The 25,262-nt window shown below is 36.9% G+C and overlaps 1 protein-coding gene across 19 annotated transcripts in view; it reads right to left on the reverse strand.

Annotated features, from left to right (window-relative positions):
• DLG1 (discs large MAGUK scaffold protein 1) overlaps positions 1–25,262 on the reverse strand; it is a 293,473-nt gene that overhangs the window by 86,307 nt on the left and 181,904 nt on the right. For all 19 annotated transcript variants that reach the window (XM_028505122.2, XM_028505117.2, XM_028505115.2 and 16 more), the window contains one exon: positions 9,132–9,234. In XM_028505122.2, coding sequence (XP_028360923.1) covers positions 9,132–9,234 — 103 coding nt within the window. The remainder of the gene's footprint in view (positions 1–9,131; positions 9,235–25,262) is intronic.

A 25,262-nucleotide genomic window follows, 5' to 3' on the forward strand; every position in this document is an offset into this window, starting at 1 on the left:
GGTGGAAGCCTTAGGTATTTGACATGGTAGGGCAACCAGCTTCATGTTGCTGTATCTGGGGGATGGGCTGGAGAGGGAACAATGACACCTGCTCGATTCTCGCCCCATTTCCAGTCACTTCACGCACTCTCTATATGTAACTGGTACCCTTCTAGCTGCTGCCCTGGTGCTGAATCTCAGTGTGTGTGGGTTTGCATATGTTCTAGGACCGTGCAGGTGTTTTAAATGGGCTCTCCTGAGAGACTGGCAGTTTCTTCTGCCACCCCAACCCCCACTGCTTTTTATAGTCATAAGTTATGAGGCTTTATTTTCCTGGCACTGGAACCCTTAGCTATATGGTCTGGCCTGGGGCTGGGATGGCTTGCTCTCCAGGTGTCCCTTCCGGTTTTTAACTATCACACATGAGTGTGGCACTTCACGTTCTGCTGGCTGCTACACTGCATCCTTTCTACCCCAGCTTCCTGTCTCCGCCCCTCCTACCCATCTGGATGAATATTTCTTCTAAAAATCCTTGGTTGTAGGACTTTGATACAGTTTGATTTTCTGGAAGCTCTTGTTGTTTTTAGTTTTGAGATTAGTTGTCACCTTTCTTACGGTTGTTCAAGAAGGTGAAGCATGTTTACCTATGCCTCCATCTTGACTGACAGTCTTAGTAACAAAAACCTTAAACACGCTCTCAAAATTACTGCAATTACATGATCTCTTTTTTCTGTGTTAATCACAAAGTATTTTACACACAGGTCAGATTCCATCAGATTTCCTCCTAAAACTAGTCTTATGGCAAAAACAAATAACTTGTCTGGGAGTTGGTAGAATTTGTAAACACAGTGAAGAGTTAAGCATGATTACTGTTAAGTTACTCTTCACTGTAGTTATCTAATTTTGTTTTATGGATACTAAGATTATTTGAAGCAACAACTCACCAAAACACAAACATTTAAAAGTTCATATTAATATGTAATATTCTTTTATTGCCCTTTAAAGTATAATAGAAAATTTATAGTATAATATTAGTAGACTGACAAATATAATATACCCACTACAATTCAGTAATTATCAACACATGTGGGATCTTTCTTAGAAGATTGTATTTATTTTTAGAGAGGAAGGGATGGATAAAGAGAGCAAGACAAACTCAATGTGTGAGAGACACATCGATTGGTTGCCTCTCACACACCCTCTACCTGGGGACCTGGGCCTCAACCCAGGCATGTGCCTTGACTGGGGATTGAACCAGTGGCCTTTTGGTTCATAGGCCAGCACTCAATCCACTGAACCACGCCAGCCAAAGCTCATGTGGAATCTTTAGTCTATAAAGACACATCTAAGATACAGCTAGATTGATGGGTGGATATATAGATAAAAATATAACCTGAGTCATGAATTTATACTGGTTCTTCTAATTAAAAATTAGAATCATTAAATGTTTCCTTAATCTTTATAATATCTGTATGCACTTTCTTGCAATATGAGGAATTCTGGTTCTTAGGACACTGGTGAGTAACAGAATTAGAGTATTGCAAGAAGACTTGTTTTATCCAGTATTACATTCACAAATCTTCAAATACCACCACCAACACTACAACTAAGACAATATTACTGAAAACAGTTAACTGTTTTCTCTTGTTCTTTTTATCCTTAGAGTATGGCATGCTAGAAATATACGGGCATGGGCAAAAGCAGGATTACAGTTGTTTGTATGGAAATTAATAATAAGTTATATCAATATAAGAATAAATTGTTTTGCATACTCAAAATGTAAACTTACTTTGGCTCACCTGTGTAAAGAGCGATAAAGAATGAGGAAATCTGTGTATGTTACTATGCAGTGTTGTTAAAATTACTATTGGAAGACTATTAGTAAACTTACTATTAAGTAAAATATGTACTTGGAGAAATGTGTATGTTATTGTTTAAGGAGAAACTACATGTTTATATGTATATTGTATATACAGTTATATACACGTAATTATATAGGGTGGGGTAAAAGTAAGTTCACAGTTGTCTGTATGGAAAATAATAAAAAAATTAATAAAGGATACAAGAATAAAGTATAGTTCTTTTATTTTTAACCTTTATCTCTTTTTTACAATACTGTTTAGGGTTAGACTTTGCTTTATTAGCAAATCTGAAAATTAATAATTAAGGTGAATAACTTTTGATAATTGAGATTGTCTGATTTTAGCTCTCTTTATACTATTTTATATTTATATATATGTAAGCCTTTTATATAGCCAATGAAAAACATTTTCCAAAGCTGCCTACATCCTGTATGTTCTTGTACTGTGTAACCTTTCCACTCCCCCATAAAGAAGCAAAGTCTCTCCTTGAATTTGGACTGGTCTTAATGATTCACTTGTAAGCAAGTGAGTATGGTAGAAATGATCATATATACCTTTCAAGGCTGGATTAGAAGAGGCCATGAAACTCTTGCCTGGTTCTTTTGGGATTCTTATTCTGGGGGAAGCCAGGCTCTTCTTAGTCTGACTATCCTCAAAGCACCATGCTTCAGAGGTCACACGATGGTGCTCTCAGCCCAACCTTCCAGCCAGGACCACCAATACACAAGACAAGCTTGGTAAAGCTATTTTGGATTTGGATTTGGACCTCCACAAGAGCTCATCTACCGGATGAATCCCATTAAGTGACCACAGTCTATTTCACAAGGCCCAATCAGCCAAAATGCTGCCTGAATTTCTAACCTACAGAATTCATAAAATAGTACTGCTTTAATCTGCTAATCTTTGGGGTAGTCATAAAGCATTAGTAACTAGAATACAGTCTCACTGTGAAGTCTTTTTGTATGCACACACACAAATGTACGAGCATACACACAACACACAAGCCTTCCTAAAAGTATATGTATATAAAACATATGAATACATTAAATTCCCAAACCTGGAATGATAGAAATATAACATATGAAACATATTTATATACATAAAATTTATATTTTGTAAATATATTTACATGTAATATATACATAAAAGTTATATATTTATAAGGATAAATATATAAATATAAAATTAGGAGGGTTTGTTCTTTTGTTCTAATGATAATCTTTTGTTTGGCTTTTGGCTCCCTACTATAAGCCAAAATATTTCAAATCTAATCTCCCCAGATTTGAAACACTATCCTGTTATATTTAATTAAAAATGTTAAAGTGATCAGAAAGCCTATTCTACTTTTAGATTATCTTTGAATTCTCCCATTTTCTGAAAACTGTATCCAAATTGTCAGAGCATAGTCTTTTCGATAGTATATATATTCTTTTTAACAACTACCTTAATTGCTAACACCAGTCCTTATGTCAGTATCTGTCTCATTGTTTGGGTGTCTGAAGTTTGTTCTGTCTTATCAAAGAAGAATTTATAAGAACAGTATCACCCTAATTCTTTGTTGTTATAACATTGATTGCAGCCTTTATAGGTGAAAGTCTGTTTGATTCAGTTTCTTTTATTTTTTGATTATGTTGATTCCATTGCCTCCTATAAACCTTTGCTGATATACTTCTGATGACAACCTCATTTTCTTTCCTTTAAAGGGCATTTTCTGGGGTGAGAGCCCTGGAATTACACTGACTTTTTCCTTTTCAATTCCAATAATTTCATTAGAATATTTCTCTGTGCTAGTTAACCCTTAGGTATATGCAATGTCCTTTTAATATGTATTGAATAGTCTGAAAATAATTTTTAACTTCAGAGAAATTTTCTTATTTACTTTTAGTATTTGCTCTGTTGCATTGTTTTGGTTGTTTTCCTATGAGACTCCCATTGTGCACTGAATATTCTTTGCTTACTTTCTGTATTTATAACTTTCAAATCCTTTAAAAAAATAATCCTCACCTGATGATATGTTCATTGATTTTAGAGAGGAAGGCAGAGAAAGGGAGGGAGGGGGAGAGAGAGAATGAGAATGAGAGAGAGAGAGAGAGGTTGAGAGAGATTAATTGGTTACCTTCTATACCTGCTCTGATGGGGGATCAAACCTGCAACCTAGGTATGTGCCCTGACCAGGAATCAAAACTGCAACTTTTTGGTACATGGGACAACACTCTAACCAATCCTGGCCTTGTACTTCCCCCATACTCATCTGAACCTTTTATTTTCTTTGGTTTTATTATCCCTATTATGTAGGGAACCAATCTGCCTGGCAATGGCAATTGTAGCTCAGCCCTACTGAAAAGCCCAATAGGTGTGCTGTGACACACAGGAGCCAAACCCATTCTCCTGTGGGAAATCCGGCCTATATTATACCTATGCTGCTTTGTGACTTACTCTTGCTAAAATTCCCTCACCCTGAGTTGAGGCAGAAAATGCTTACTGCATATCTTTAAAGTAACTTCCCAAAGTCTGTGCTAATTCTCCCAAGGACTGAAGTGTAACCAGACTAATTACTCTTATGGTTCCCTTGCGTTTGCAACATTTTTTCCTTGTTAATCTGTAAGAAGTAATCTGTAACACCCCTTCCCCTTGCTATCTGTAAAAAGTAATTACCTAAAGCAAACCTAAGTATAATGAATGAAAACCTTCTTTGATGTATGCTATTAGAAAGCCAATAAAAGCCTGTCAAGGCAAGGGTTGAGGCGCTCTCCCCTTGAGAGAGTGGCCTTGCCACTCTTTTCCTCCACAGACTCAGTAGTCTGTGTGAATTTGTCTTGTATCTCATCCACAACGCCTTGGATACTGCAGGCCCGTGTGCACATCACTATCCTGCTCAATTTTAATTGTACTCCCAGTACTTTTTCCTTACCTAATGTGGGGTTTTAAACTGAAAGAGAGCTATAGCTGGTTAATTGTGTCACAGGGCCTACACTATTCCGCCAGTGCCTTCACACATTTTTGCAGATTCCTTGAACATGCATGCAGATTGTGCAAAACCCCTTATTGTTCCAGGTGCTCTTTTCAAATTGGCACACTGCATTTTCTAATGAGTATCAACTGGCTTTTGGACTTATGTTGCTTCCCCTGTACAGACGCTGATATCCACAGGGTCTCATAGCTGTTGATGGCTTTCTTATACCTGCTTGTATAGTGGGGTTCATGGGGGTACTTAGTCATATAGCTATGATAAATATCTATGAATACTATTTGGTTTGGCTATCCTAATTTTTCCCCCCAGGAGGAAGGATGGAGGAGTTCTAGGCAATTTGGCTTTAAAAGTATTTTGCATTTTCTATTTGTCCCACTGTTCTATGATTCCATTATTTTAGTGGTTATCCTTGAAAATTATTAGAAAGAGATGCATTTTCAATCTTTATTACTTTTGTTTTTAATCTTTTAAATATAATTTATTTGTACATTCATATAATTTTATTTTTAATAATGGTAATATTTAACAACTACTTTGCAAAGTCCCTGAAAATTTAACAATCAGCTCTTGTAGGTAAGTACATCACTCTCCTTACACAAAAGTGACTTCTGTGCTTCTTTAGCTCTTTGAGTTCTCAGTCTTCCTTCACCTTTTGTTTAATAATTCCTTATTGCCCTAATAGTTCTGTCATGTTTTTAATAAGATGTCCATTATATTTCATATAGCATTATTAGCTGTTTTCAGTGATTTTACAAATGGCAACAACAAATTCTAAGGATTCAAAATATTCCACATTTTAGAAATTTAAAAACTTTTTTGTTAAAGGAACACATAATTTTCTATAGTGAGGCAGAAAAATATTCTTTCCTAAGAAACAAGTTATTACAGAACAGTTAAAATAAAACCTCAGATATCTAACATTTAAGATATTGTAGAGCTAAGTCAATTCCTGATACTTTCTAACATTTATGCCTTCCTTATTTTATCTTATTCAGATTTTCATATTGATGGCCTTTACATACTATTAATTCCTTCTAACATCTGTCTGTCTAGAACATAGCTCAACACTTTCCTCAAAGTTACTTTTCCTTTAAATCTCCCATTTCATTTACCTAGCTATGACTCCTATCTTTTCCTTTTGTTGCAATGAATTCATACTTTTAGTTCTATCAGTTTTTATCTTAGGTCCATCCTGTATATGTTTTTCTTGTATTTTACTTTGGGGGAAGAGTTTCATTTCTTTTTCCAGTTAAGTCTTTTGCACCCCTCTTCTAGAAATCACATCACAACCCACAATGAGGAAAGCTACCATTGGGAGAGGGCAACAATATCACACAGGGGATTTTCTTCAGTCAGCATTTTGGAAATTCTCGAACCAAACGATATTTCTTGCCATGAAATATACTGGGAGTCTATGAACTGCTGGACATAGGTTAAATATGTGCATACTTATAAGGAGAGAGAATGTATAATAGCTGATTTTATGCATTTCATCCCCCTTTTCAACTTCTAATCTTTGTTTTCATTCCCACACTAGAAGTAAAAAGATAGAAGAAAGTAGGGGAGAAATTGTACCTTCCCCCAATCTCTTTTAAACTGCAATTTCAACTTTGAAGAATAACTCACTTATACTCTATAATGAAATATATTAAACACAAAGCCTGAGAGCAAAAACTCTCCGAGTGAGACAGCACAGGGACTTGAGCCCAGGCACAGAATAATCCCAGGTGGCCAGGATGAGCCGTGGATAAGCTGCCTCCAAGAATGGCACCACCCAAGCCCCTACTCAAAAAGCAGAGGTAGCTGATTTTATCTCCCTTCTAACTGCCAGCTTTCTTATAGGTGTTGAAACTACTGCCACAAAACATAAAAACAGTAAAATTACAGTAACTATATCTTTGTTTTGGTCTATGTGCACCAAGCATTAGAGCAGTTCTTTCTTCTATCAATCAAGTTTTACCCCCTTATTATAACAATATTTTACCTGGGTCCCAGAAGATTCTTTTTAAATAAACATTAACTAGAATATGTCTGAATTTTGACCATTCTGTCAGTTTCTATCAAAGTGAAGATTCACTCTTTTTAATTCAGAAAAGTTTTCTTGACTGCATTGTGATTTCAAGCATTCATATGCTTCTTTAAAATTTTTTTTCAGAAAGTCTAATTATGTACATGTTGCATATAAATAACTGCCTGTCTTCCATTCCTACTATCTGACTTACATCTTATAAGATCCTTTTTATTTTTGTTTTGTTTTGTCTATTTTTCTATTGTTTACTCTATATCCCCTATTGTTTTCTCTGCAATGTCTCTTTGTCTATGTGTTCCCATTTAAAACACTTGTACACCTTCTTTCCTGGGTTCTGCTAGTTCAAAATTAATCTCTTCTGGTTGTTGGGTCATTTTCCTCCCTACATCCATTCTTACATTTCTACTTTCTGGTCTTTTCATGTAAGTTAATATATAAATTGTTAAAAACATTAAGAACAAAATTTCATCTAATTTGTGCCAATGCTTTGTGTGTGTATGTGTGACTAACCTTTACCTGTTGCCAAAGTTTATTGCCTGTTTCCACATTTTCTTATTAACATTTTTGTATGAATGCAAGGCCAGTTACTTTAAGTTACTCATTAGTGAGTTGTATTTTGCTGGACAAGCTATTTGGCTGGACCAGAAAGTTTTGGGGGATAGGGGAATAAAAGCACAGGTTCTTTACAGCCTTTAAAACCAAAACACTGTTTATATTATCTGATACTATGAAGACAGATTGCTTTATTCAAACATGGCTCCTCTACTTCTTTAAAACAAACCACATCAAGAGTGATTTCTGCTCTAGTTGGCTCACTCCGATTATCATGAGGCCTACCACAAACAGGAATAATATTTTTTAACCTAAAAAACATGTCATTTACCTTTATGAAGTGCAATCTTTTGCCACATTCTAAATTCTGCCACAACTGAGCGTTCTCAATATTCAACTTATTTTTTTTTAGTCTTCCCCTATTTCCATGTGGTCTCTACCAGATTTCAAACTGCTTAAGCAACCTTTGCCTATCTTTTGTTGTCCAGGTAGTCTGTCTTCTTAGTTTTCCTTCATGTGAGGTGGAGTTGTATGAGTAGAAGTGTGTGTGCATGTTTCATTTTTTTTGTTGCTTTTGTGCTTCTCAGGAGGTCATGGAAAAGATACTGACTTACCCTTTAATATTCCTTATAAACATATGAGATGCCTTCTATAATACTAAGCAGCCATGATAATAATCTGACTTATATACAATATACATATAGGGCAAGAAGTGTTTGCCAGAAGCACATGTGGCCCCATTTGCAACTTTGTTTCTCACAAAAATTAATAAACTGGCATTCTGACTTCACATATTAATCATGATTTGTTCTATTAATGTGAATTTACTGGGAATTTACCTTATATAAATAAATTTATGAAATAGAAAGCAATGCCCAACATGCTACTTTGATCAGTTAACAAACATTAAGTTTTGTTATAAAAATATATTCCACTCCAAGAAAAAATAAGAAATGTAATAGCTGCTACATTGTAGAATGTCTCACTTATCTTCATTAGTCACATCATTCTTTACTTCTTCACCTTGTTATTTATGGACATTAACCAGTATGCTATGTATTCCTTTGGGTGTTTAAGCTTTTTAAAGTCCATTGAGGTTTTATTGGAGAAGTGTTCATATTAATGCACACTAGAGTCTTATATATATCTAATATGGCATGACCTCAAACTTTCCATTACCATTTTCTTCCCCTAGGAACTTAGTGAGGTCATGTCCATGCTACTTCACTATCTAGAAACACATTGTACTTCAAACCTGTATTCTTTCTTTTTTATTTTAAATAACAATAGAAGCTATTAGAAATATATCTTAAACCTTGATATTAATAAATATAATCTAACTCAAAAGTTAGAAAAAATTAGGATGATCTAATTTTCTTTGGCAATATTACTATCTTCACTTACGGTTTTTAAAAACTTTTTGTATCAATGAGTTAGTAAAAGGTATGTTAAAAGGTATATATATGTTTGGTTAGAGGACAGATTTTAAGAAAGAAATACATGAAAATTAATCCAAATCACAGTGAAATACTCAAAAGAATTTTCAGATATGAATTCCTACATCCTATTAAAAACACTTTGACCCTGATAGTGAACTAGATTCAGACTATACATATAACAGATTAATCTATCAGACCAATACACAAAGAGGAAAGTTAAGCTTGGAAAGTTAAACATTATTAAGAAGAAGAATTCTCAAAACCAAAATAATAAACATAGACAGCAAAAATTATATTACCTTCAGGTCGATACTGTGCAACAATTGTGACAGCCTGGCCAGCATTTTTCAAAGCAGCTGCTGCTTGTTCATGGCTGGCAGTTCTGAGGTCAACACTGTTCACCTGTAAATCAAACCAAACCTTAAATTCGAAAGAAAATTATCACATTGATTAGAAATCAGAAAAGTCTGTTCTTTGAATAGGAACAGACAAAAAACATTTACTTCCAATTACTTTATCACTAAAATATTTTCTTGTTCTGATTTACTAAAATTTGTTGTACAGTAAAACAAAATATTAATCAAAGTGATTTTACTCACTAAAAATGCTTTGTTGAAGGTCAAGTGAGCAAAACCAACACATTTCTCCCTAGGTTTTACAGAAAGTTGCTTATCAATCATTAGAAAAACATACCTTAATTTGACAACCTGGAAAAATCAACATGTGTCATAATTTTGTACATTTCATTTCACTAGTAATTCAAGCAATGGGAGAGATAGTCATTTTGTAGCATTCTTTCAACTCCTGCCTATTTTCATTCTTATTACTCATCTCAGTTCCTATTCTATTCATCCCCTTCCCAAATTACAGCTCCCAGTCTTTTGGAGTTAATAGAAAGCCAATTGTTTAAAGAACAAAAATAGCTCATATTTCAAGGGCTAACAACATCTAAGAGTAAATGTTATTAAATAAGACAGGAGACATTTTTTGGACAAAAGGCCCTTCTTGGGTGAAAATAATTACTCAGGTGATCAATTCCACTTCAGAATAAGAAGCAACTTATTTTTGAAAGGCTGACAACACTTGTAAGTACAAAGTATCTTTAGAGATTGTGCCTCTTCCACTGTAAGAAAAACTAACCAGGACATTCAAGGAGGAAACATTTAAATGTAATAAACTTTATATATTTAGGCAATTTTACCCCTCTAAGTCAAGCAACTAATAAACTACAGCAGTGTTTAGGACCTTCACTGAATACTTTTGGAAAGAAAGAAGAACTATTATGCAATTTTTATATGAGAAGATGTTTTGTTGACATCGAAAACCTATTTAATATCACATACCAATTTTGGAAATTCTTGAGATCATAAAATTTACACAAGAGAATGTTTTAATTATATAAAGTCTTAGTGTTTTATATTAACTATAAAGGGTATCATTATGAAACTAAGAACACACACACATTTCTTGAATGAAAACCAAGATCCAAAAATGTTAAATCTAAATAAATGTAATAGAGTATCTCTAGCTGGGGGCGATATAAAACTCAACAATATATCAATACTTCTACTTTGAGTATAAGGAAAATCCTCCTAATTCCTAGAACAAAAGAGGGAAGAAATATAAAGAAATATAAAAGTTCATTTGCAATTGTAGAGACAAATCTTAATTTTCAATGAATTATTCCTGAGCATCAAATCATTTTGCTACATAAAATATGACTTGAAGACAATCTATACCGATTCAAAACAGAGTAATTTATTAACAAGACTAAAAATGAAGAACTTTCTTAAATATAATTGAACATTAAAAAGTATCCTTATCCAAAGACAAGCTTATAGATTTGAGAGAGTGGGAAAGGGAGGGAGACGGGGAGAAATATCAAGTCAGCTGCCTCTTGCAAACACCCCAACTTCGGACCAAACCCGCCCAGGCATGTGCCCTGACCAGGAATTGAATCTGCAACCTTTTGGTTTATGGGATGATGCTCCAACCAACAGTGACACACTGGCCTGGGCTCACTGAACATTTTAATGAAAGACATATTATCAAATATATTTTAGAAGAAATGCTTGTACTGAGACATTTGTGTAAATAGCCTCAGGTTCCCTGTTTCTACACTAACACTTAAAAAAAAGGACATAATGTACATAAAATTCACACATTTAAATTGTAAAATTTAGTGGTATTTAGTATAATCACAGGAATGTGGAACTATCACCATAATTTCAAAACATTTTCATCATTCCCAAAAGAAACACATTATCCCACTGCAGTCATTTCTCACCTCTTTCTTCTTTTTAAATAAATACGTATTTTTCACTTCTTAAATGTATTTTTTAAAAACTTAAATTATTTTATTGTTGTTCAATTACAGTTGTCTGTATTTTATCCCCACCCCACCACCCAATCCAAACCCACCTCTTGCCCTTCCTTCCAACCTCCCCCTTTGTTTTGTCCATGTGTCCTTTAGACTGCTTCCTAAAAATGCTTCTCCCCACTGTCCCCTCCCCCACCCCTCTGGCCATTGTTACATTGTTCTTATTTTCAGTGTCTCTGGTTATATTTTATTTGCTTTTTTTCTTTTGTTGATTATGTTCCAGTTAAAGGTGAGATCATAAGGTATTTGTCTTTTACTGCCTGGATTATTTCACTTAGCATAATGCTTTCCAGTTCCATCCATGCTATCGCAAAGGGTAGGAGCTCCATCTTTCTCTCTGCTGCATAGAATTCCATTGCGTAAATGTACCATAGTTTTTTCATCCACTCATTTCCTGATGGACACTTAGGTTACTTCCAGCCCTTCTCTATTGTAAATTGTGCTGCTATGAACATGTGGGGTGCATAGGTTCTTTTGGATTGGTGTTTCAGGGCCCTTGGGGTATAATCCCAGCAGTGGAATTGCTGGGTCATAAAACAGTTCCATTTTTAGTTTTCTGAGGAAATTCCATGCTGTTTTCCATACGGGCTGCACCAGCCTACATTCCCACCAATAGTACACTAGGGTTCCCTTTTCTCCACATCCTCTTCAACACTTGTTTGTTGATTTGTTTATGATGGCCATTCTGACTGGTGTGAGGTGGTATTTCATTGTGGTTTTAATTTGCATCTCTCTGATGGCTAGTGATGCTGCACATATTTTCATATGTCTCTGGACCCTCTGTATGTCCTCCTGGGAGAAGTGTCAGTTCAAGTCTTTTGCCCATTTTTTAATTGGGTTGCTTCTCTTGCTGGAGTGGAGTTGTGTGAGTTCTCTACATATTTTGAAGATCAAACCCTTGTCCGAAGTATCACTGGCAAATATGTTTTCCCATATAGCTGTTTCTCTCTTCATTTTAATGCTGTTTTCTTCAGCCATTCAGAAGCGTTTGAATTTGATGAGGTCCCATTTGTTTATTCTTTCCTTTATTTTCCTTGCTTTAGGGGACACATCAGCGAAGATGTTGCTGTGTGAAATGTCTGAGATTTTCCTGCTGATGTTTTCCTGTAGGACTTTTTTTGTGTCATGACTTACATATAAGTCTTTTATCCACCTTGAATTTATTTTTGTGTATGGTATAAGTTGGTGATCGAATTTCATTTTTTTGCATGTAGCTGTCCAGTTCTCCCAACACCACTTGTTGAAGAGGCTATTTTTACTCTATTTTATGCTTCTTCCCCCTTTGTTGGATATTAATTGACCATAGAAACTTGGGTTTATTTCTGGGCTCTCTGTTCTGTTCCAATGGTCTATGTGTCTGTTCTTATGCCAGTACCAGGCTGTTTTGATTACAGTGGTCTTCTAATACAGTTTGGTATCAGGTATTGTGATCCCTCCTACTTTGTTCTTCTTTCTCAAAATTGCTGCAGATTCAGGGTCATTTATGGTTCCATATAAATTTCTGAAATGTTGGTTCTATACCTGTGGGATATACTGTTGGTACTTTAATAGGGATTGCATTGACTCTATAAATCCCTTTTGGTAGTATGACCATTTTGATGATATTAATTCTTCCAATCCATGAGCATGGTGCATGCTTCCATTTGTTTGTGTCTTCCTTAATTTCTTTCCTCAGTGTTGTGTAGTTTTCTGAGTACAGGTCTTTTATCTCCTTGGTTAGGTTTATTCCTAGGTACTTTATTTTTCTTGTTGCTATATCAAATGGGATTTCCCCCGATTTCTGTTTCTGATATTTCATTGTTGGTGTGCAAAAATGCCTTTGATTTCTAGATAGTGACTTTGTCTCCTGATGTTTTGCCAAACTCATTTATTAGGTTGAGCAGTTTTTTGGTGGAATCTATAGGATTTTCTATGTACCCTATCATGTCATCTGCAAACAATACCAGTTTTACTTCCTCCTTTCCAATTTGGATGCCTTTTGTTTTTCTTGCCTGATTGCTGTGGCTAGGACTTCCAATTCTATGCAGAATAGGAGTGGTGAAAGCAGGCATCCTTGTCTTGTTCCTGATCTTAGTGGGAAAGCTCTAAGTTTTTGTCCATTGAGTATGATGTTGGCTGTAGGTCTCTCATATATGGCCTTTATTTATGTTGAGGAATGCTCCCTCTATTCCCACTTTGCTAAACATTTTTATCATAAATGGGTGCTATACCTTATCAAATGCTTTTTCTGCATCTATTGATATGATCATGTGATTTTTGTCTTTCATTTTGTTTATGTGGTGTATTATGTTTATTGTTTTGCAAATATTGTACCATCCTCGCATCCCTTGGATGAATCCCACTTGGTCATGGTGTATGATCTTTGGAACATATTGTTGGATGTGGTTTGCCAGTATTTGTTGGGGATTTTAGTGTCTATGTTCATCAGCGATATTGGCCTGAAGTTTTCATTCATTGTTGTGTCTTTATCTGATTTTGGGATGAGGATGATGCTGGCTTGATAAAAAGAGTTTGGGAGTCTTCCATTGTCTTGAATTTTTGGAATATCTGTGAAGGATGGGGGTGAGCTCTCCCTTACATGCTTTGTAGAATTCTCCTGTGAAACTGTGTCTGGTCTGGGGGTTCTGTGTGTCAGAAGCTTTTTGATTACTGTTTCAATTTAATCCGCTGTTATTGGTCTGTTCAGGCTTTCTGCTTCTTCTTCATTGAGTTTAGGAAGATTATAGTTTTCTAGAAATTTGTCCATTTCCCCTAGGTTTTCAAACTTCTTGGCATCTAGTTCTTTGTCATAATTTCTTACAGTCCTTTGTATTTCTGTAGTATCAGTTGTAAGCTCTCCTCTTTCATTTCTGACTGTGTTTTTATTTGGGTCGTCTCTCTTGCTTATGGGGTTATCGATTTTATCTTTTCAAAGAACCAGCTCCTGGATTTATAGATCCTTAGAATTGTGCTTTCAGTTTCTATGTCATTTAATTCTCCTCTGATCTTGGTTTTTTCCTTCCTTCTACTTTCTCTGAGCTCTTTGTTGTTCCTTGAGTTCTTGTAGGCATAGGGTTAGGTTGTTTATTTGAAATGTTTTTATCTTTTTCAGATAGGCCTGTATAGCTATGTACTTCCCTCTCAGGACTGCCTTCACTGTGTCTCGTAAGTTTTGGGTTGTTGTGAGTTCATTTTCATGTTTCCAGAAACTTTGATATGTTCCCTAATCTCACTCTTGACCCACTCACTGTTTTATAGAATGCTATTCAAGCTCCATGAGTTTGAGGGGTTTGGGTTTTTTTTTTCCTTGAGATTAGTTTCTAGTTTCAGTTGTGGTCAGAGAAAATGCTTGATATGATTTCAATTTTCTTGAATTTGTTGAGGCTTGCTTTGCATCCTATCATGTGGTCTATCTTTGAAAATGTTCCATGTGTATTTGAAAAGAATGTGTACTTTGCTTTTTGGGGATGAAAGGCTCTATGTATGTCAATGAAGTCCATTTCATCTAGGGCACTGTTCAATGCCACTATATTTTTGTTGGTGTTTTGTTTGGAAGATCTGTCCATTTTTTGACAGTTGGGTGTTAAAATCCTGTACTATAATTGTGTTGCTGTCAATATCTTTCTTGAAGTCCTCCAAGGTTTTCTTTATGTATTTGAGTGCTCCTCTGTTGGATGCATATATATTTACAATATTTATGTCTTCTTGATGGATTCTTCCCTTGAGTATTAAGAAGTGACCTTCTGGGTCTCTTTTTATGGCTCTTTGTTTGAAGTCTATTTTGTGCAATACGAGTATTGCTACCCCGGCTTTTTTCCCCCCCTGTCAATTTGCTTGGATTATTTGTCTTCAGCCCTTCACTTTCAGTCCATGCTTCAGTCTTCTTGATCTTTTGATCCTACTGGTCTTGGGCTGTCGTTTATGATGGCTCTCTGTATGTCTTTGTGTTTTGAGGGTTGTTGGGTCTTTCTTTGGTGGATCCTTACCTCAGGTGGTTAACTGAGGGTCACTCCGTCTACCATGTCTTGTATTCTGTCGTGCAGATGTGGGCAGGTTGTGTTGAAGCTGGTTCTTGTGTGTGTACAAGGTTTTCAGGATTCTTTCTTGCTTTTTTGTTCATCTGTTTGTTCTCAATAATCTCTCCACCACTTATTTGTATTTACAGATAGATCCTGGGGTGAGTTAGTGTGGCTTCTACTCTTTCCTTCACCTTCTTCTGTTGTTATCTGTTAGTGGTTCCTTTGTTGGTGGATTTCCTCTTCCAGCAGGTATCCTGGTGTTCACAGCTTCCACCTACTCTTTTTTGTGATCAGTTGGAGGGGAAATTACCTCCCTCTTCTCTTAGCCCCTGGCAACCACTAATCTACTTTCTGACTCTATAGATTTGTCTATTCTGTACATTTTAAATAACTGGAGTACTGTAATATGTATCCATTTTTGTTTGGCTTCTTTCACTTAGCATGTTTTCATGGTTCATCTTTGTGGCAGGTATCAGTACTTTATTAATTATTAAGGCTGAATAATACTGCATTGTATGGATAGACCACATTTTGTTTATCTGATTGTTTTATTTATTCCTAGGTATTTTACTCTTTTTGGTACTATTGTAAATATAATTGTTTTCTTAATTTCACTTTCAGATTGGTCAATGCTGGTATACATAAACACAAATGTGCTTTTGGATACAGATTTTCTGTACTACAAATTGCTGAAGTTGTTTAATAGCTCTAGTGGCTTTTTACTGTTACATTTTTTTAAGACTTTCTATATTTAAAATCATGGCATCTGCAAATATAGAAAATTTCCCTTTCTAATTTAGAAACTTTTTATTTCTTTTTCTTCTCTGCCTGCCTTGTCTAGGAACTCCAGTACAATGTTTAATAGTAAGTGGCAAGAGTGGACATCCTTGTCTTGTTCCTGATTTTAGAGGGAAAGCTTTCAGTGTTTCAGCATTTAAGCTGCCAGTTTTTCATTGATACTTGTTATCAGGTTGAGGAAGTTTTCTTCTATTCCTAATTTGGTTTTTAAAAAAGATTTTATTTACTTATTTTTGAGAGAGGGGAAGGAAGGGAGAAAGAGAGGGAGAAAAACATTGATGGGAGAGAGAAACATTAATCAGGTGCCTGTCATATGTACTGAATCAGGGACTGAACCTGCAACCTAGGCATATGTCCTGACCAGGAATACAACTGGTGACCTTTCACTTCATGGAGTGCTGCTCAACCAACTGAGTCACACTGGTCAGGGCTGTTTGCTGTTTTTATGAGGTAAAGGTGTTGGTTTTCAATAAATGTTTTTGTGGTGTGTATTGAGATTATCATGTGTTTTATATCCTATATCAAAATGGTGTCATACTTGATTGATTTTCATATATTGAACCACCATGCATTCCTTAAAGTCTACTTGGTTATAGTGTATATTCCTTTTAATGATAGTGTAGAATTCTTTTTTATGCTGCTGGATCCAGTTTCCTATTTGTTGAGGATTCTTATATCTACATTCACAATGGATATTGGTTTGTAGTGTTCTCCTCCAGTGCTGTCCTTGTTCAGTTTGATGTAAGAATAGTACTGGCATAGGACAAAGAGTTGAGAAGTGTTTTTCATGTATGTTTCTTTTTAGGAAGAGTCTGTGAATGACTGGTATTAATTCTCTAAATGTTTGGTAGCCTACACCAGTGAGGCCGTTTAAACCTGGTTTTTTTCCTTTGCGTGAAGGTTTGATTATCAATTCTTGCTCCTTGTTATAGGTCTATTCAGATTTTATATTTCTTAAGTCAGTTTCAATAGTTTATGCATTTCTAGGAACTTCTCAACAATTACACAATACATATGAGGGAGAATCATGCCCCCCAAAATACCTTCTGGATGGCGGGCCCATTGTACTATAGGCTTCCCCAGCTAGGAGAGTGTCCTAGGAACCCATCTGAAACAGTATACCAGTGGGAGTTGCTGTGAGAGGCTATGTTAGTCTTCAGTGAACTTTTCTTAAGGTTCTTTCAATGTGTTTGCCCATTTCATTAAGGGTAACTTATAATCACACCTGTCTATACCATGCTGAGTGTTCACCAGTTTTTGATAAAAAATGGCATGACCCTGTGTGTCCCACCCTCCCTATTTACCTGATCTTGCCCCTAGTGACATTTAGTGTTTTCCCCAGATGAAAAAGTCCTTGAAGGGAAGCATTCTGCTGATGTGGAAGAGGTAAAGCAAAAAACTGCAGAAATATTAAAATGATGAGTTCAAAAACTGTTTTGAGCAGTGAAAAAAATGTTTCAATAAGTGTACTGCATCAAATAGAGTATTTTGAAGGTGACTGAAATCTAAACATGTAAAAATAAATACACAATTTTTAATAAATAGTTTGTTTTTCTTGGTTACTGCTTGCATGGTTTATCTTTCCCAACCTTTTATTTTCAATCTTTGCTGAAATTAAAGCTTAAAAAAAATCCAGAGCCTGTCTCTTGTAGACAGCTTACAGCTAGACCTTTTTAGTCCACTGTGTCAATATCTTTTAACTGAAATGCTTAATCCATTTATAGTTAATATAATTATCAAAAAGTAAGGTTTATTTCTCATCCATTTTGCTGTTCTCTTTATGCCTTATGTCTTTTTTTGTTTCTCTTTTCCTCCATTACTACCCCCTTTTGTTAAAGAAATATTTTCTAGTGTACCATTTTAATTCCCTTGTTGCTTTTTTATTATGTATATTTTGAGTTATTGCCTTAGTAAATTGTCTAGATTGTAATCAACATGTTATAATACTCTATACTGAATTAATACTAACTTAATTTCAACAGTATAGAAAAACTGCTCTTCGGTAACTCTGTGCCCTCTATCCTGTTTGTGACACTAATGTCACACACACACAATATCAAATTTTTGTACAATCTGTGCCTATCAACAGATTAAGAATTGTCTTATTCAGTTGTCTTTTAAATTAGAAGAAAAAAATTACAAAAAATGTTACTGATGCTGTTTTATATACTTTGTAGTTACCTTTAAAGATATCCTTTATTTCTTCGTATGTGTTTGGAGTACTCCTTTTATTTTAGTCTGAAGGAATTCACTACAGAATTTCTTGTAGGGAAGGTTTACTAGAGATAAACTTCCTCAGCTTTTGTTCACCTTGGAATGTCTTATTGCTCTTCATTTCTGAAGGATAGTTTGGCTAGATAAAGAATTCTTGGTAAATATTTTCCTTTAAGAACTGAATACATCATCCCATTGCCTTCTGGCCTCCACTGTTTTGGATGAGCAATCAGCTGTTAATCTTACCGAAGCTACCTTGTACAGGAGTCATTTCTCTCTCTCTGCCTTCATAATTCTTTCTTTTGTCTTCTGACAGTTTGATTATGATGAGTCTATGTTGTGGAACTCAAGTTTATTCTTCTTAGAATTTACCAAGTTTCTCAGATGTGTAAAAAAAAAAAAATCTAACTTGGAGGGGATCCAAGATGGCAGAGGAATGAGTGGAAGTTACACTAATCTCCTCTGAGGACCAACCTGGAAATACAACTAAATTGTGTTTCATTTAGAAATCATTTAAAACAAACCGCTGAACAATATTGAGAGAGAAGTCTTATTACTACAGACAGAAGAATCGGCTTCAGTACAACGTGACTGGTAGAGATTGTGGTGGAGATGTGAGAGGGTTGGCTGGTTGCCTACAGGCAGCAGCTAAAGCGCTGGAGTGGTATTTAAGCAGCTGGTTGGATCCCCCTGAGAAGTTTGGGTCTGATTCCTAAGCTGGCATGCCCAGCCTAGAGCACCAGAGTCTGAAAAGTACACAGATAACATCCAGCTACAAAAAGTGGCAGGGTTGCTCTCTGCCAGAGAACGATGGCTGGAGATGCAAAGAGCCATTTAAAGGGCCAATGCATACATTTTCATTTGCAGCCACTTACCATGGACTCCAGCAAAGGGACAGAGGGGCAGAGTGGACTATGGGGACTTGGGGAGAGACTGGGGATGGAGACTCTGGAAAACTGAGAGACAGATGCTGGGATCCCGGTGCTGAGTCATCCCCTTTACTGCAGCAGCCATCTTGCTCAGGCAAAGGCACCAGCCTGAGGGGAAAAAAGCAGACCGACCCCAGGAGGGATTCTGCCTTGCCCTGTGGTATTTAAGCATGACTGCTGATTGCAGAGTGACTAGATTAACAACTGAAGGAGTCAGCCACAGACAGTATATCCCTCTGAGACTTCATTATGATACACCTGATGATTTCCCACAGGTCCTTAAGACTGTGTTAATTTTTCTTCATTCTCTTTTGTTTCTATTCTTTAGCTTGGATAATCTCAATAAACATATCTACAAGTGTAATAATGCTTCCTTTTGCCAGTTCAAATTTGTGGTTAAGCTTGTCTAAATTATTACATTTCAGCACTGTATTTTTCTACTTGGTTCTTTTTTTTTTTTTAAAGGTTTTATTTATTTATTTTTAGCGAGGGAAGGGAGGGAGATAGAGAGAAACATCAATGTGCGGTTGCTGGGGGTCATGGCCTGCAACCCAGGCATGTACCCTGACTGGGAATCGAACCTGCGACACCTTGGTTCGCAGCCTGCGCTCAATCCACTGAGCTACGCCAGCCAGGTGGTTCTTTTTTTTTTAAATAATAGAAATATCTTTATGGATATTCTCTACTTGGAGAGGTATTGTTCTCATGCTTTCTTTTCAGACATGGTTTCCTTTAGTTCTTTAAACATATTTAAAATCTGTGATTAAAAGTCTTTAGTAAGTCCACTGTTGGGCTTTCTTAGGAAAAGTTTTTATTGATTGTTTCTTTCCCCTGTGTACAGGCCATATTTTGTACATATTGTAATTTTTGTTAAAAACTGGACATTTAAAATAATATAGCAATACTGGAAATCAGATCTGTCCTCTCTGAGCTGGTTATTGTTGTTATTTGGTGACTTTCTCTGAATTCTATACAGATTATTTTCGATATATAGAAGTCTCGACTTCTGGCAAGATGGAGGAATAGGTGGACGCACCGTACCTCCTCGTACAACCAAGATTAGAAAACCAATAATTTACAACAATAACTTACTATCAGAATAACACCCAGATCCGGCAGAGGATTTATCTGAATGGAAGTCGGGCAGCCAAGAAGTTGAAGTAGACGCGTTCATCCGGACTGGTAGGAGAAGACGAGCCGGTGGGCGCGGGGCTGGCTCGGGTCGCCGGCGCGCGGAGGTCGGGGGAAGGTTTGGCGCGAAATCGGCGCAAAAGCCATCGGGCGTGTAAGAAGGAAGCGGTGATCCCTGAGTACGCAAGCTGTGGCTGGCAGACCCAGAGGGGTAGCGATTGTGGACCAGGGCAGAACTCGCGGCCCAGAAGCCCAGACAAGGGTCTGAGTCCAGGGGAACGGAACTACCGCCATTGTTTTCTCCCGCCCGGCTCCCGCTCCTGCCCCCACCCCACCCCCACATATAACGTCACAATCTAGCGACCGGGGTGCCCAGCCCCAGTGAGCACCTAAGGCTCCGCCCCCCACCATAACAAGAGCAACCAGACCGAAAAAAAAAAAAAAAAGACAGGGGAAAAAAAAACCCAAAACCATGTTTTCAACAGAGCAGATCAGTCCCCTAGGACTCATCCTTTTGAGCGACCAAGAATTAGCCAATCTATCACATGCGCAGTTCAAAACACTGGTGATCAGAAAGCTCACGGAACTGGTTGATTTTGGACGAAATCTAGATGAAAGAATGCAGATTACCATAAAACAGATGCAGGAAGACACGCGGAGGAGAGCCAATAGTGAAAGGAAGGAATATGAGTCTCAAAACAATACAGTGGACCAGAAGGAAGATAGAATCAACCAAGCAGGAAAGCATGATGAAATAAGAATTCAAAAAATTGAGGAAAAGATTAAGAGCATCCAAGACACCTTTAAACGTTCCAATATCCGAATTACAGGGGTACCAGAATCGGAAGGGGAAAAGCAACAGATTGAGCACGTATTTGAACAAATAATAAAGGAGAACTTCCCCAATCTGGCAAAGGGAACAGTCTTCCAAGAAATCCAAGAAGCTCAGAGAGCCCCAAAGAAGCTGGACCCAAGAAGAAACACACCAAGGCACATCATAATTACATTAGCCAAGGTAAAAATGAAGGAGAGAATCCTAGAAGCAGCAAGAGGTAAGGGGACAGTCACCTACAAAGGAGTTCCCATCAGACTGTCAGCTGATTTCTCCACAGAGACCTTACAGGCAAAAAGGGGCTGGAAAGAAATATTCCAAGTCATGAAAGACAAGGACCTACATCCCAGATTGCTCTATCCAGCAAAGCTCTCATTTAGAATGGAAGGGCTGATAAAGTGCTTCTCAGATAAGGTCAAGTTAAAGGAGTTCATCATCACCAAGCCCTTATTTTATGAAATGCTAAAGGGACTTATCTAAGAAAAGAAGATAAAGAAAAGACATGTATAGTAAAAGGAGAGCAAACTCACAAATATCAACAACCACACCTAAAGCAAAACCAAAAGAAACTAAGTAAACAATTAGAACAGGAACAGAACCACAGAAATGGAGGGCACATGGAGGGTTAGCAGCAGGGGGGTGGGAGGAGGAGAGAGGGGGAAAAGGTATAGAGAATAAGTAGCATAGAATGTAGGTTGAAAATAGATAGGGGGAGGGCAAGAATAGTACGGGAAATGCAGAAACTAAAGAACTCATAAGTATGACACATGGACATGAACTAAAGGGGGAAATGTGGGTGGGAGGGGGGTACAGGGGGGAGGGGAGAGAAGGGGGGAAATGGGACAACTGTAATAGCATAATCAATAAAATATATTAAAAAAAGAAAAGAAAAAAAAAGAAAGTAATAATTTCTTAATACAGTTGTGTATCATAGAACCTTATACTTTGTAAGAGAAAAAATTATAAAAAATAAAGTTTTATTAAGCACAAAAAAAATAAAAATAGAAGTCTCAAAAAAACATAGAAGTCTCAAGATTATTTTCTTTGTTATTTATGCTAATGAAGTCTCTGCCAGGTTAGCTAAGTAGTCAGTTAATGATCTGACAAAGATTTTAAAAATTATTATTTTTAATATATTTTGTTATGCTATTACAATTGTCCCAATTTTCACCCTTAGCCCCCCTCCACCCAATACCCCTCATTCCCACCAGCAATATCCCCTTAGTTCATGTCTATGGGTAGGCATATAAGTTCTTTGGCTGTCTCATTTCCTATACTGTACTTTACATCCCCCCGTCTATTCTGTACCTACCTATTTGTACTTAATTCCTGCACCTTTCCCCACTTTCTTCCTATTCCCTCTCCCAACTCATAACCCTCCAAATGATCCTCATAGCTATGATTGTTTCTGTGCTGCGTGTTTGCTTAGTTTGTTTTTTAGATTCAATTGTTGCTAGTTGTGAATATACTGACATTTTATTGTTCATAGTTTTGATCTTTCTTTTTCTTAAATAAGTCCCTTTAACATTTCGTATAATAATGGCTTGGTGATGATGAACCTCTTTAGCTTTACCTTGTCCAGGAAGCCCTTTATCTGTCCTTTGATTCTAAACGATATCTTTGCTAGAGAGAGTAATCTAGCTTGTAGGTCCTTGCTTTTTATCACTTTGAATACTTCTTTCCAGCCCCTTCTTGCCTGCATAGTTTGACAAATTCAGCTGACAATCTTCTGGGAACTCCTTTGTAGGTATATGCTTCTCTCTTGCTACCTTTAAAGATTCTCTTTATCTTTACCCTTGGAAATTTAATTATTCTGTGTTTTGGTATGGTCCTCTTTACATCCGTCTTGTTTGGGACTCTGCTTTCTACACCTGTATGTCCATTTTCTTCATCAATTTAGGGAAGTTTTCTTTCATTATTTTTTCAAGTAAGTTTTCAGTTTCTTGCTCTTATTTTTTCTGGCACTCCTGTGATTAAAATGTGGGTACATTTGAAGATATCTCAGAGATTCCTTACCCTGTCCTTGTTTTCTTTTTTCTTGTTGTTGTGATTGAATATTTTTTTCCTTCCTTATGTTCCAAATCTTTGATTTGTTTCTCGATTTGGTCCACTTCTCTGCTGATTCTGTGTAAATTTTCATTATTTCCTTAGTGTAACATTCATTTCTGTCAGAGTTCCTTTCATTTGGGCCATACTTCTTTGTCTCTTCATTTTGACAGCCTCCATTTGTTTGTTTCTACATACAAGGTTGAGATGCTTTGATGCCCTGTCTTAATAGCCTGGCTGATTGTAGAAAAGGGTACCTGTAAATTGGATGGTGTGGAGCTGTAGGTGATTGCCAGGGCAGGGTAACCTGTATGAACCCGGTTGATGGAGCCTCAGACATGGTGTTGCCACTCCATCACTCTGTGTTGGAGAGGGATCAGAATAAAGGTAAAATGACTGCTACCTGGCCTCTGGAGTTTTATCAGGGAGGAAGCTGTCCCATGGCACTCACCCTGAAGCCAGACACATCAGTTTCTCCCTGTATGCCACTGGTACTCTTTCAGCTGCAGCCCCAGTGCTGGAGCCCAGAGGGAGTGAGTCTGCGTTAAATTCTAAGGCTGTTGCGGGTCCTTTAAGTGGAGATACCTAAGGATCCTGCAGTTTCTTTTGCTGCCCCAACCCCCACTAGTTTTTATAGCCAGAAGTTATGGAAACTTATCTTCCTGGCACTGGAACCCTGGACTGGGTGGTCTGGTGGGGGCTGGTATCCCTTGCTCTTGAGGTATCCCTACCGATTTTTTTCCACCACACATGGGCGTGGGACTGCGCATTCCATGTCTCCACCCCTCCTACCTCTGGGTGAATATGATTTCTTTAATTCCTCGGTTGTCGCACTTCTATACAGCTTGATTTTCTGACAATTCTGTGTAATAGCTGTTTTGTAATTTAGTTGTAATTTTTGCTGTGGTTGTAAGAAGAGGCAAGTCCTGTTTATCTATGTCTCCATCTTGACTGGAAGTTGACAGAGCTTTAAATGACTGGATACTTTGCTGAAGGGCTCTGTGTGCATGTTTGGTAATATCTTCAACATTCAGGCAGACAATTGATAACTGCCTGAAATCTTCAACTTTCTGCTTGTACTGAGTCTTATGCTCAGCCAGAGGTGAAAATTTTGGGCCTTTTGAGGCCTTTTTTGAGTATATACACAGTCCAGGACATGCAGATGTCCTAGAATATATCAGATTCCAAGATATATGTCAGAACTTTACAGAGGCTCTATGGAGATCTCATTCCAGTTTTTTCTTTTAAGTTTTCTGATTAGTCTATTGCTTGCTCCAACTGTTATACAATGTCTCAAACAGCCATAATGTGCCTTTGACAGCCTCTTGTACTGGTGGAGCTCTGAATCAGGACAAATACTGAGCCTTAAAAACAAAGCGTTCCAAAAACAGACAGGTCCAATATAACAGTTCTCTGAGAAAGAGCCTCTGAAAGTTCTATCCCCATTCTGGTCTCTCCAGTGGCTTTTAAGATACTGGTTTTTCACTCAGACTGTACGCTATTTTTCATGGCTAATGTACTACAGAGCCATGGGTGGGACTTACACATGTTAAAGCTCATTCTTATGGAGTTTTAGCCAATTTTCTTGAATAGCACTTTCTGAATTGAGTCCAACTTTTGGTTAATCTCCAGAGCTATAAAAAAGTTTATTCTGACAATTGTGGTAACTTTCCTAACTGCTTTTATGATGGAGACATTTCTGTTGAAGTCTTTGGTTCACTTTTAATTCTAAGCCTCCATGATTCTAAATTTTCAGTGAATATTAACTATATCTTCCACTATGTTTGGCATCACTGGAAATAACAGTAGTATCACTTGTACCGCACTGAAAAATGCGGCATTCTACATATGTAAAAGATCATGATTTCAGAAACTTCTTTAACAAAATTAAATGTTAAAGGAAGTATTTTATTTTTAAAAAAATTTAAAGATTTTATTTATTTATTTTTAGAGAGAGGGGAAAGGAGGGAGAAAGAGAGAAACATCAATGTATAGTTGCCTCTTGAGTGCCTCCCCATTGGGGACCTGGCCTGTGCCCTGTCCAGGAATTGAATCAGCAACTCTTTGTTTTGCAGGCTGGCACCCAATCTACTAAACTATAC

This window comes from Phyllostomus discolor, chromosome 2 (assembly GCF_004126475.2).
Source record: "Phyllostomus discolor isolate MPI-MPIP mPhyDis1 chromosome 2, mPhyDis1.pri.v3, whole genome shotgun sequence".
Lineage (NCBI taxonomy): Eukaryota > Metazoa > Chordata > Mammalia > Chiroptera > Phyllostomidae > Phyllostomus > Phyllostomus discolor.